General features: G+C 40.9%; 1 protein-coding gene across 2 annotated transcripts in view; it reads right to left on the reverse strand.

The window, feature by feature from the left end:
* The window catches only part of LOC148360300 (A disintegrin and metalloproteinase with thrombospondin motifs 2-like), a 145704-nt gene extending 132042 nt beyond the window's left edge, over positions 1–13662 (reverse strand). For both annotated transcript variants that reach the window (XM_088343878.1, XM_088343877.1), the window contains exons 1-2: positions 12777–13662; positions 8012–8424 (exon numbers count right to left, since the gene is read on the reverse strand). In XM_088343878.1, coding sequence (XP_088200004.1) covers positions 8012–8424; positions 12777–12864 — 501 coding nt within the window. In that variant the 5' untranslated portion in view covers positions 12865–13662. The remainder of the gene's footprint in view (positions 1–8011; positions 8425–12776) is intronic.
* Positions 13663–13893: the final 231 nt, after the last annotated feature.

Consider the following 13893-nt stretch of genomic DNA (forward strand, 5'->3'; position numbering starts at 1 on the left):
AGTTTGGGACAAAACCTCAGAGTCTTACCTGTCAAAAGAGACCAACAGCGCCCATATTCTCCAAACAGCATTCCATTTACTTTAGTTGCATCTTGGATTCGGTGTTAAGGCGAATTTTACAGGAACATTAAAGGGTTAAAGATTTTATTTTCCAAAATAAAGCACAGACTGTAACCTATAAAACTCGAAAAGAAACGCTATAGATGGAATGATTTCTCAGAAATAACTTTACACCTCACGTCCAACTCTTTTGATTTTCATCAAGAGCCGTGCTGCGGCTAAAAACAGATAACGGTTGCTCAAAAAAAGAAGATTTCTGTCTTTTAAACAGAGCCCGTGGGTGCCCGACAACAACAAAAAAAACCTGTATGCTATACCCTTTTCCCTCGACTGTCATTTTGTGTGTTTTTATAGCATCATTAGGCAACTTCTGCTACTGGCCAAGGAAAAAAGGGAGAGAAACTTGTGCAGTTGAAGACGATTTTTCTCCAGTATCTGACATGAGACTACATATTTAAAAACATATTTATATTTATCTTATGGCCATTCTTTTTGGGCAGTCCCTGGCCTGGTTTTAGTGCATATTTTAGCTAATGTAACCGCTAACTGTCTTAGTAAATACTGTCGCTTTCGTGACCAGCATTATTTTAACCGCTAGCATCAATTAAGCAGTTGATAATAACGAATTCCATCAGCTACTGCTAGTGTCACAAACGCTAACCATTTGTGGACGCCCCAGCTAGCCACCGATTGTACGTTTTATGCATTCATGTCGAAGTTTTGAATTCAATTTCCTACAAAAAAATGTTTTCAGAAAGCGGTTGAATTTCCTAAAATGTCAGACTTTTTACTTTATGCAAAAAAATGAAAGGAAAATATTTAAAAACACGCTACTTGTTCTCAAATTTCCTTTTATTTTCTTTAACAAATTGCGATAAAATCAAAATCATGATTTTTGTTTTAAAAACTCATATTTTTTGCTTTATTGTCCACCTCTAACATTGGCTATTCTTGTAGGAATGTGACATTGAAACTATGTTGCTCACATGAAAAGATTTGATTGAAAAAATATATACATATTTGAAATAAATTGCAATTTTTTTAATCGCCTGCACTCCTGAAAACCAAATGAAACCTTATGTGATTGAGAAACGCTGCACAAAGCCACAAAGTAGAATACGAGCCGAATCAGCAAAAAATAGGCTAATCACCTGTAATGGCTATAGCTAATAGAAAAGACTATTGCTATCAAATTGATCACACTGCATTTTGGGCTCAAATTCAATGGTTAGAAAGAACACAAATGGAAATATAATAAAAAGACAAAACATCCACTCAAATACAATTTCCACAGAGATTTAAAACCACAGGAAGAAATACACTTTCCATGTGGTTACAAAAATACAATGTTTCATTGTTTCTACTGCAAAGGCCTGCATTTATGCATACATTTATGCACAATAGAGCAACGCTAGTTATACCCAACAGACGTGTCGCAACACCTGACGTTGGGAGTCTTTAGGTGACCAAACCTACCGATTCCAATCCCTAAACACTGAGCTCCAAGCAGGGAGGCAATAAGTCCCAACGTTGTAAGTCTTACATACGGCTCAGCCGATACTCTAACCAACGACCTCCCAGTTGGGGGGTGGGCGTCCTACCCCAAGGCTGGTCTGCATATATGCATAAATAATTGAAATCATTTATTTGCCTCACACCTGTCAAAAAAAAAAAAAAAAAAACTTTTTTTCTGTTTTTTCAGTTTTGATTTTCCCTGAAACTAATGCTGCAAAAATAGGGAAAACAATATTTAAAAATAAAACTGAAAGAAAGTTATCCAATAAAAAAAGACCATAAAAAGTACCGTATTTTCTGGAATGAAGGCACACATAAAAAGCAAAAATTTGCCTGAAATTTGAAAGTAAGCCTTATAGACTGTAAATAAATAAATAAAATAGGGAATGCATAATTACAACAAAAGGATCAGGTTGGTTTAGTAGCAAAATCAAATTTCCCAACGTTTATATTCTACATAATAAGTGTTTTTTTATTTTCAGGGATTTTTTTTCTATCAATGCAACCCTTGCAATGACTGCAATTTGAATTTCATGCACCTTATAGCCAGGTGGACCTTATAAATTGGTTACACCCTTATTAATTTAGAAAAACGGTTGCCAAAAAAATAGCTATCTATCTAGGTCATATCCCTCAAGATGGCTGACCGACAGCTAGACAAACACATACAAAAAAACAAAGAAAATAAAAAGAGGGAAAAAAATAGCAAAAAACACACACAAAACAGCAGGGCCCGACAGCTTTCACTGGTTTACCCCTTCTGCATCATACGGGTACCCTGCCCATCCCTTAGAACATGTCCAAACATCCCACTATCCTTTTACAACACCTCTCCACTCATTCAAAAAACTAAGCACCTTATATATCGTCAAAAAATCTGAATCTTGTTTTCTTCTCGATATGCTACCATAGCTGAAGGAAAAAGTGGATGCAATTGATCAGATGTTGGCCATTTTGGGTTAAGAAAAATCAGCATGACACAACATGCCTGTACTTATTTCATGCCTGCAGAGGCTGAAGAAGTATAACAGTGACACGCAATTGCTCAGGGATAAATTAAAAATTATACGATGTGGATAGTCCTTAAAACAAGAGCAACAAAATTATGTTGATTCATGTGAATCTATTTCCACTGAGTCATTTTGCTTTGCAGTGCTCATGTTCAACATGAATATTACGAAGAGAGAACGCACAGGATTTTACGAGCATCTCCAGAGGCATCCGATCTTTTGAGATGTCAATAAGAGATAAGCGCGATTCTGCTTGAAAGGCACGTCTTGCCCAAGCTTGCCGTCTCGACAAGCCGATCCGTTATCCGGATGGAATGGCGCTCTGGCACCGGCGCTCCCTCCAAATTGCTGCCGGGCCCCAGCAAGCGGCGGCCGTGTCGTACCCAACGGGCATGTCGGCTTTGAGGCGGCCTGGCTGGCTGCCTCAGATGCTCGCTAAACGGATCCGGTTCCCTCAGCTCCGGACCGCTCGACTAATGAGAATACTCCCGCAGAGGGGATCTCCTCCTCGCAATCTCGTATCGATCCATTGCATTACTTGGCATTTATTATAAACCGTGCAGCCGACACGACGATAATTAATAGTAGCGGTCGACCGATAATCGGGCGGGCTGATTATCGGCACTGATAGTAGGGAATTTCACGGATATCGGTATCAGTCTTTTTTTTTTTATTAGGCGGGCTGTTTATTAAGTCTCAGATGGAGCAGACTCCCTCTTTCTTGTTCCTACTCCTCCTCTCTCTTCGCTACAAACCCTGCACCTTCTGATTGTCTGATTGAAGTCTAGAGCAATCATTACAAAAGTTGACTACAACCCGTTTTATCCTCCAAAAACGTGCAATTAGAACCATACACAGGGTAGGATATCGAGATAATACTCATATTTTAGTCCTGCAGTCCAAATGATTAAAATGAGATGATTTAGTCAAATGTTTCACTGCACAACTGCTATTTAAGGTCAACAAAAACATAGTGCCAGAAAACATCCCTAAATGATTCATTCGGAAAGAAGGAAATTATAACTAAAGGGGCTGTCGTAAATTCCTAATCCCAAAGGTGAGAACCACCGGGAAAAGTATGTGTGTGTCTGTGTGCGGAGTCAAACTTTTGAACAATTTATAAGACGAGATCAAACAATCTCCAACTATTCACTTGTTCAAATTTAAATACAAAAAAAACATGACTGGCGGAATACAGAGATGAAGAAAATGGAGTATGATTGATACGAGAGATTGTGAATACTGCGTTTAAAACTATGGTTAACTTTGTGTTATTGTTGCTATTCTTATATCATAACTGTTATGATTAATATTATTACTATTGTTGTTATTATATTGGTGTATTTAAAAGGGAAGATGAAGGGGTAGGGAATAGAAGCATTTGCTTCTTATTACCCCTTTTCGAACATATTATGTAACATTATTTTGTTATTGACTCATTGTTTCTGTTATGTTTTTATTTTAATGTTCAAAATAAAGTTTTCATTCATTGTATTGACATATTTATTTAGTTATGTACAAAGTTTCAGGGAGGTATTTAAGTTTTTATGTACTTTTATACAAGTTGCTTCTAGGCCTCATTTTATTTTCTGCACCCTTAGTTTTCGGTTGAAGTGAAATATTAGTCATGTAAGTTGTGTTGAAATGTTATTTTATTCAGTGTAAATGTTTCAAAGAGCTATTACAATTTTAGTTTTATTTAGAACAAATATTCTTTGTGACGTTTTGCATTGTTCAAAAATGTCTTATGCCAATTCTTGAGCTTTTCAAGCAAATGAAATATCCAATTAGCAGTAATTGGCCACTTCCTAAAACTAATAATTGGTATCTTCAACAGCTCTGAAAAACCCAAAATCGGTCGATCCCTAATGAATAGGAATACAAAAGAATTTTCAGCCCAACAATTATTACACTTAGAAATTACAACGTCACAGTAATCACACCCATAAGAAAAGACTCTGTAATTAGTCACGCTGTAATCTTCAATCAAACGACACTACTTGTTAGAGAGATTCTCTGCATGTATGCTCCTCGTTGAAATATACTTTGATTTTCTATTTCTGCACAAAACGCGAAAGGCCTTTAGCAGGGAAAGAGCCTTTAAAATGTCACACGAGCAAAGGACATCATAACTACAAATATGAAAGCCACAAGTGATGCAATTTACTATCTCAATTTAAACAAAAGAGGCCTACTCAAAATTGAGCTTTTCTTTCATCGTTATAGTCCCCAAATGTTTTCCCCAGTGATATTCGTGTCAGAATTGGAGCAATCCCCAACCCCAAAAAACAGCCCGGAAAGGTATAAGCGCCGCCAGGTTGTACTTATTCAAGACACAACACAGAAAAGATGGTAAAGGGAACCATGAACCGTGAGAAAACAAGTAGCGCAACTTGGTCGTATCGCCTCTCTACCTCTCTCTGATATGCGCAAAGCATCGGAGAACTTAGCCATAATCTGTCGCATGACTCAGGATTCTAAGACAATTCTAAGCAATTTGTTTTCCATCATGAGAGTATTTTGGGATTTTCTATAGAATAGCAAAACTTGGTCGTGTATCCTCTTTACCTCTGTGTGATTTGTGTGAAGCACTGGAAACCTCAGCCATAATCAGTCAGATGGCTTAAGATTGGAGGCCTATATGTTCCGCATTGTAATCTAAAGCACAGGTGTCAAACAGGCGGCCCGTGGGCCAGATTAGGCCTGCTCAGGGATTGAATCCGGCCCCCGAGACAACACTCGGAGAAGCGCAAGAGAAAAACAAGCTGCAGAATGAAATATGTCAACTTGATGTTGCCAAAGCCAGGTGCCTCGAACAAAGACACTGTACTTGTATTTATCTCTCTCTCTCTCTCTCTCTCTCTCTCTCCCTTTGTTGCTCTTTGTCTCTCTCTCTCTCTGTGTATCTTTTTAACTTCTTTTGCTCTAGCTTCTTTTTTTTCCTTTTTCTCTCTTCCTACCCTTTGCGCTTTATTTTCTCTTTTCTCTCCTTCGATCTTTCTATTTGTTTTTGGATTTCTTTCTTCCTCTCCCTTTCTATTCCCCCTCTTTCACGACTTTTTCTCTTTTGTTTCTCACGCTCTCTCCCTCTCTCTTTTTTTTCTTTGTCCCTCCCTCTTTGTCTTATTTCTATATCTCTTTTTCTTTCTCTTTAATCTACTAGTCTGGCCCCCGACAGAATGTTTGTTCTAACGTGTGGCCCCCGAGTTGAAATGAGTTCGACACCCGTGATCTAAAGTGATTTCCGATAAAAGTAGAAGCACATCTTGTTGGCATTTCTTCTCTACCACTTTGTAATGTGCGTAAGGCACTGGAGCCCACCGCCATAATTAGTGGCAAAGCTTAGGCAGGGGTCTCAAACAGCAAGAGTCTGGGTGATCTTGGGCCAAATCGAGTTTTCCACAAGAAAACCTTATTTGAAATCAGTACAATGTTTTAATCAATCTTTTATAAAATGTTATAAACAAAGTTCTAAAAAAAAAAACCTTAAGAATGAATATGATGATTAATCATTAATAAATGAATCCATCATTCACTTTTAATTAAGGCAGGGGCAAAAGAAATGAAGTGTAAACCTCAGTTTCAAACACCAACATTATTTCGGAACCCTGAAATTGGTCAAAAAAAAACCCTAACTTGCAGCGCAAACACTAGCCCTACACCTAACCCTGTTTCAAACGGTAAACCTTTTTTGGAACCCTACCTTCAGTTTAGAAGCCTGATATGGAGCTCAAATCCTAGTTCCTAACTCTACACCTAATCCTAAGTGTGACCCTAGCCCCAACCCTATTTCAGACCTCGAAATTCAGTCAATCCCCGAAAAAGGGAGCCTCAACCTTAGTTCCGTGCCCAGATCCTACTTTGGAACCAGAAAATCATTCCAAGCCCAAAACCTAGCTCCTCCTAACCTGAAACCCAACACATCACCCAAGAAACATGGCACCAATTTCAAGCATATGCAAGCACTTCTCCTAAAATTCAAGTGCTTTTCCAAGCTTGAAAACATTAAAATTCCAGCATTTTCAAGGATCTTAAGCACCCATCAAACCCTGAGTGAATGCTTTTAGAACTCCTCCATGGAATTTAATGTTTATACTTCCTTTGCAAAATGAGATAGAACTGGCAGTATGAAACACAGACTCGATCGGATTTTTTTCAAACCTAACCTAACTTTCATCTCACGGGCAAACTTCAAAAAGCTACCAGGAGGCAGCCAGGAAAAAAAACATCAATCCGAGTGACCTGTAAATATTGTTAAGGACGCGTAATTGTCGACCGCTGCGAACGGTTTGTTTTGCTTTCCGAAAGATCGAGTCTGCGCGGAGGCAGACAGTCACCCTCGGAACGTTGACAGGGTCGGGAGCATAAATTCAAAGTTTTCCAATCCATCCTTGAACACTCCATTCAAACAAACTTCCGGTGTCCTTCAAAAGTGAGTGTGGGCAAAGTAAGGCCTGTGGTCCACATATGGCCCTTTAGACTTTTTAATACAGCCTGTCAGATGACAATGGTAAAAATATCATGAGGATATATATGATGGTAGAAATCTTGTGTTTTTGGTGACACTTTTCTACCTGGTGTACCTTCCTTCTCACTTTGCTTAGAGCCAACGTGGATATAGATGGCTACATTTTTTTGAACATTAGATTTTCTTAACATGCATTTCTTTTTTTTACTAAAATATTTTACAAGGCATCCATCCATTATCTGCACCGCTTATCCTCAGTGGGGTAGCAGGGGTGCTGGAGCCCATCCCAGCTATCTTCGGTCAGTGGGCAGGGGACACCCTGAACCGGTTGCCAGCCAATCACAGGGCTCACAGAAAACTCACTCGCTCATTCACACCTAGGGACAATTTGGACAGGCCAATTAAACTGACGTGAATGTTTTTGGAATGTGGGAGGAAACTGGAGTGCCTGGAGGAAACCCACACAAGCACAAGGAGAACATGCAAACTCCGCACAGGAGGTTTGATCTCATGGCCTTAGAACTGTACCGCACACATGCTAATACATTGAACATACATTGTTTAATGAGCTTCCATAAGAAGGATTCTTTAGAGACGCACAGCCAAAACGGGGTCTGTTGGTGTAACACAGTGAGTTTGAATTGTAGTTGAGTCTTTGTTTCGAACCGAACAAACAGCATATCCTGTTGCTTCGGCTTCAAATACACCAAAATTGTAAAGTCACAGAGAGAAGATTACTGTGTACTGAGCCCGATATACTCATGAAAAGTCATATCTGAATCCCGAGCAATAGATTCCAGACCGCCTTACAGAAAGTCATTAACATAGCCCGGAAATCATCGGCTGTTCTCTGCCCAGTCGCCACCACAGCAGAGCCGACGAGATTAATAAGAAATACTCTCACCGTGGCACGCTACAAGTGACTTCAGACAGACATTTCTAATTAAATCTTACTTACCAAGCCGTCGCAATTGCTGATGGCCACGGAGGCCCCCGGCGCGTCGGCGACGTCCCCCACGTACAAGCAGTCGTCCCGCAGAGTTTCAAAGTGACTCGCGCCGTCGTCGTCGTCGCGCCACTCCATCTTGGCTCCGGGGGCCACCAGCCTGCCGTTGCGGCGCAGGCGCAGGTGGAACTCCCGGCCGAAGACGGTGACGTTGTAAAATAGCCTTTCCCGGCGGCCGGCCGGCTCCTCTCCTTGGGATTCTTCCCACTCTTCATTGCCTCCTCCTAGCTCCCTCTTCTGGCGCCTACGGGGCTGCCCCCCGACCGCACGGCCCGCCGAGACGGCGTGCGACAGGAAGCGGCCCTCTGCGTCCACGCTCATCGGCCTGACCAGTCCATACTCCCCCAGGACGTGCTGCAGGGAATCTGAGGACAGAGGTGAGAGGCGGAATGCGCAAGGTAAGATGAGATTGATCGTGACAGACGAGTGGAAAAAAAAAAAGGAAAAAGGGTACACAAACATGGAGGGGAATAGATTGGAGGAAAAAGAAAGGATTAGAGAAATGTCAAGCATGGCAAGGAATGCTTCCTTCCAACCGAGATGTGTCACGTGGTGAGCAATGATAAATAAAAGGCGCACCCATAAGCCCGGAGGCCAAGCCGTGCTACGTGTTTGCAAAAGCAGCCTCGGCAGAGCACGCTACGCTCCCGACACCTCCCGTGCCCTTCTACCGTCGACGCGAGATCCAGGTGCTAACTGCGGCGCTATCCTGCTGCTTTAGCACTCACTACTGTAGGTTGACATAGAATAGAATAGACCTTTATTGTCATCGTTCCAAAATGGGTTGAACATATTGTGACAACGGAATTGGACGTAGCACTCCAGTTTCACATTCAACAGTGAGGGTGAAAGAAAACAAAGAAGATAAGGTTATCATTGACACAATATTTACACAAGAAATGTGGGCATGTTACATACAGTTTTGGGATCGTATGAGTGCAATATGAAAAAATAGTCAACATTGTGCAAAGTGAGCATAGGCGTGAATACAAATTGACATCTGTATGAGGTAGTGGGAAGAAACTGTCTCCGAGTCTGTTTGTTTTTGTTTTGTGTGACCTGTAGCGCTTGCCGGAAGGCAGCGGGTCAAAGAGGCGGTGGCCGGGGTGAGAAAAGTCCTAAATGATGTTACCTGCTCTGCTGAGGTAGCGAGAGCAGGCAATGTCCTCCAGACTGGGTAGAGAGCAACCAACGATTCTCTGGGCTGTGTTGATGACCCTCTGAAGCGTTTGCGGGCAATAATATGATTGGAAACAGAATTAGGGATTTCGAAAGCAATCCGATCGAATCATTTTGATGCCAAGAGACAAATGAATAGACAAAAGCATAGATATATGTATTCTGGTCCTTGGGGGCTGCACCTCCTGCATAATTTTTGAGGTTTTGCTGCTTCAATTAAAGGCAAATGATTTTTGGATCTTGAGTATTCTGCGGATATATATATATTTTTAGCGAAATGTCTCCCCATATACCGTAGATAAAAATGACAGTCAAGTCACAAATCAAATCACATTTATTTGATCACAATTACACCATCCCCTAATAATAGGTAGTTTACATTTTCAGTTGCAGGAAGTTCTTCCCATAATCTCGTTTTAATAAACTGGTGAGGAAAGCAGGCTCTGTTGTGGGCACAGAACTGGACAGCCTGACAACTGTAGCTGAGAGACGGGTACTGAAAAAGCTGCGGTCAATCATGGACACTTCATCACATCCACTACACAGCATCATCTCCAAACGGAAGAGCTGTCAAAGTCTTGTTCCACGGACAGACTGAGGAGATCATTTCTTCCTCATGCCATGAGGCTCTTGAACTCCACCCGGGGGAGTAAAAGCACCCCCACATTTGCATCTTACCCTATTTTTATTACAGTGTGCATCTTATGTAGCAATATTTAAATACTCTATGTCAACACGTTTCATTGGGTATTTATGTATCATTTTCCTTTATTATTGTTTTATTTTTAACACAAAGATACTGCTGGATGTGTGAATTTCCCTACCCGGATGAATAAAGTATCCATCTATCTATCTAATGATTTACCACTGGAAAACGCTACCTCAATTTAATAATAATAAATGTACATAAGTGATCATTGTTCTTGCAGTAATACTTATTTCATAGTGCCCTGTTTAGGTGTAAGATAAACCAGCCCTTTTTGGCGGGACTCCTACAACAATGCCAAACAAACTAATGCCAGCTGCTGTTGACCAAGAGGGAAGAAGAAATCCAATGGCAAAGCAGGCCACTAGAGAACAGTGTCTGCGACATTTTAACGCAGACTTGTTGAGGAACATGGCGACAATTTCAAGCATTTACAAACACTCCAACACAAATTCAAACACTTTTCAGTCTTTTAAAACATAACAAGCATTTTCACCGCGTGACACGCGTGGATTAAAGAAACAGCGTTCACACTAGCCATAGGATTACACGAATGGGTGCACATGCACGAGTAATAGAAAAATGAAAGGACTAACCCAATCATTGCAATCGGGATACTCGCAGTTGGACTAAGACCTTAATGGGATTATTGTATACGCTTAATGTTGCATAGCTTTACTTAATCGTATTGTATTATTGCCTGCATGTTAACGTACCTACAGTTCGAAAAGAGAAAATATTTCATACCTGTACCATCTCATCTTGTTCTATACAAACTTGATAAATTTATTGTCGAAAACAACAAAGAACAGCAAGGCACAATAGTCCAAAAAAAACAACTGGCATCCTATGCAATCTCCTTTATAGGTGTTTACAAACACTCATAAGTAATCACCAGACATGGGACCAAGTCACACATGTGCAAGTCTCAAGTAAGTCTCAAGTCTTCACCTTCAAGTCCCAAGTAAGTCCCAAGTATTTTTTTCTTGGGCAAGTCAAGTCACAAGTCAAGTCCCGAGTCTTAGATTGCCAAGTCCAAGTCAAGTCACAAGTCATAAAAACAGCGACTCGAGTCGACTCGAGTCCAAGTCACTAAGTCTCAAGTCCCCATGTCTGGTAATCACCGGTGCCACATTTTGGACATCGTGGTAAAAAAAGAAAAATAATCACAAGCAGAAACATGGCAACTAAAAAGAGAGGCAACTAGAAGATCTACATCCTGCAAATCATTATAAAAGACACTTCCCACCACCTCTGACTTGTTGCCCTCTGGTATGTGATACAGGTCCCTGAAAACTAGGACAAACAGGCTCAGAGACTGCTTCTTCCCCACCGTCATCACAACCCTAAACGAATGCACAAAACTCAAAACAAATCCTGCAACAAATTTGTATTTTTTTTTGTTGTTGTTGCCAAATAAAGCTGAAAAATATATGCTACTGTACGAAACTGGAAAACAATTGATATATATACCTTGTAAATTATATTGGGGTTTTTATTGCTGCAGCTAAATGTTATTGCACTATTGCTACAATGCATTTCTGTATTGTACCGGACGAAACAAAAACAGACTCAGAGACAGTTTTTTTCCCCGGAGCCATTACCACCCTTAACACACACAGCACAAAAAAACTGAAACTCTTGCAAACACACTCCCTCATACAGATTTAAATCTTATTCATGCCTATGCTCTCTTTGCACAATGTTGACTATTTTTGCACTACTGCACTAATACCCTCCCAAACCTGTATGTAACACCCTACATGCCCACATTTCTTGTGTAAATGAGGTTGTTTTTGAGTTTTCCCTTGCCCTCATGTTGGTTTCAGATCAGGGGATGGTGTAATAATAGTCTGAAATAATAGTCTGTGAAGCCCTTTGACAATCTTTGTGATTAAGGGCTATTCAAATAAAAATGACTTGACTTGTAAATTATAACCGTAATCTTCTTTGTTCCTTTATCTTCTGTTTTCTTTCTATCCCCACTGTTAAATGTGAAACTGGAGTGCCACGTCCAATTTCGTTGTCACAATATGTTCAACCCATTTTGTAACAATGACAATAAAGGTAGATTCCATTCTATTTTTCATTGCATTATTATTCTTACTTGTATAACTCAGGCCAGTTGTTCTTAACAATAAGCTGTAAGTATTTTCATCTCTTCAGTCTTTATATAACATATTTTAACCTGGAGTGGCATGTCTAATAATATGTAAACGTTGATATCAAGATCAAAGAATACAATTCTAATTCTAAATCATAACATTATTTGTAGCTTGACCTGTACATATTTGAATCAGTCAAGGTTGATAGATTTCTCTTTAAATGCTTCTCAGACGGAAATAAATACGATTAAAGCCACGTCGCATCCCATCATGAATATTGATACCCCCATCGGAACGGTGAGTGGGGAGCCTTCCGTGCAATCTGCCCAGGGGAGAGGGGGGCAATGTTTTTATTCACCACGTGACCGTAAGACGCAAGTTTGAGGGATGCCCCCTTCCCAAAAACACACACCAGCAGCAGCATCCTTTTAAGGTGCGTGCTTGAAACAAAGTTTGCGACAACAACATCGGACAAGATGATTTGATAAAAGCATCCATCAGTATTCCGACACCCGATTCCAGCGTCCGGTGACAGAGCGATCGATACGTGCACATTATCGGAGTGTTTTATTCTTTCTCACGCCTGCACGAGACGTTTGCGTAAATCGTCGCCCTCTTAAAAGTGCACAAAAGCAAGGCAAAGTTGGTGCAAGCGGCCCCGCGTTGCAGGACAAGACGACAAGGTAAAGAGCGAGCAGGTTTCCACGAGGCGCCGCTTGGCACTCACCAACGCTACTGGCGATGTAAAGGCCGCTGGCGTGCAGCAGAAAGGCCGCTAGAATGCTGAGGATTTGGACTCCGGGCGAGAGCCCCATGGCAGCTCCGAACTGCGCGGGTGAGAGAGTGGGACTCCGGGCTCCAGTGTGGTGAAGTTCCCCCCGCCTGGCGCCTCCAGCCACGCCACGACAGCTACAGCACAGCAGCCCGCAACAAGACTGCCAAGTGCGCCGGGGAGAGACCGAGCTCTCCTCCCGTCTCTCTCACTTTCTCTCTCCGCTCGCTCTGTTCCACTCCCACGACTCTCCTCCTCTCTTCCATTACCGACTAGAATTTGGAGAGAATCCACGAAGCTCGCGTGGAAAGGCGATAGAGATACTTCCAGGTGTGTTGGCCTTCGAAAGGCCCGCAGAGAGAAGACATATGTTCGAGGGAATTGTTTTGACAGAAAAATTGAACTTACGAACTTGTTTTTAAGTTGTTTGTGGGGAAAAAAGGTCAAAGTACGTAATCGTTATCGTCGACGCCGCCATGTTGAATTGAACCCGGACAATTCGCAATGCATTTCGGCGCACAAATAATTTTGTTTCATTTTTTTCCCATAAATTGTTTATTAAAAATCAAGTGGATGTAAAAATATGTTTTTTAAAAATCCAGTCGTGACTTTTAATTATGCGATATCACTTTCACCGAAAGTGCATCGTCATTATCGCCGACGCCGCCATGTTGAATTTAACCCGGACAATTTGCAATGCATTTCGGTGCACGAAAAATTTTGTTTCAATTTTTTTTCTCTATATGATATTTTAAAAAATCCAGTGGATTCAAAAATATAGTTTTTCTTTAAAATCCAGTCGTGACTTTTAATTATGCGGCATCACTTTCACCGAAAGGGCATCGTCATTATCGTCGACGCCGCCATGTTGAATTGAACCCGGACAATTCGCAATGCATTTCGGCGCACAAATAATTTTGTTTCATTTTTTTCCCATAAATTGTTTTTTAAAAATCAAGTGGGTGTAAAAATATGTTTTTTAAAAATCCAGTCGTGACTTTTAATTATGCGATATCACTTTCACCGAAAGTGCATCGTCATTATCGCCGACGCCGCCATGTTGAATTTAACC

The sequence above is a fragment of the Urocampus carinirostris genome, chromosome 9 (assembly GCF_059441175.1).
Source record: "Urocampus carinirostris isolate Australia breed hairy pipefish chromosome 9, RoL_Ucar_1.0, whole genome shotgun sequence".
Lineage (NCBI taxonomy): Eukaryota > Metazoa > Chordata > Actinopteri > Syngnathiformes > Syngnathidae > Urocampus > Urocampus carinirostris.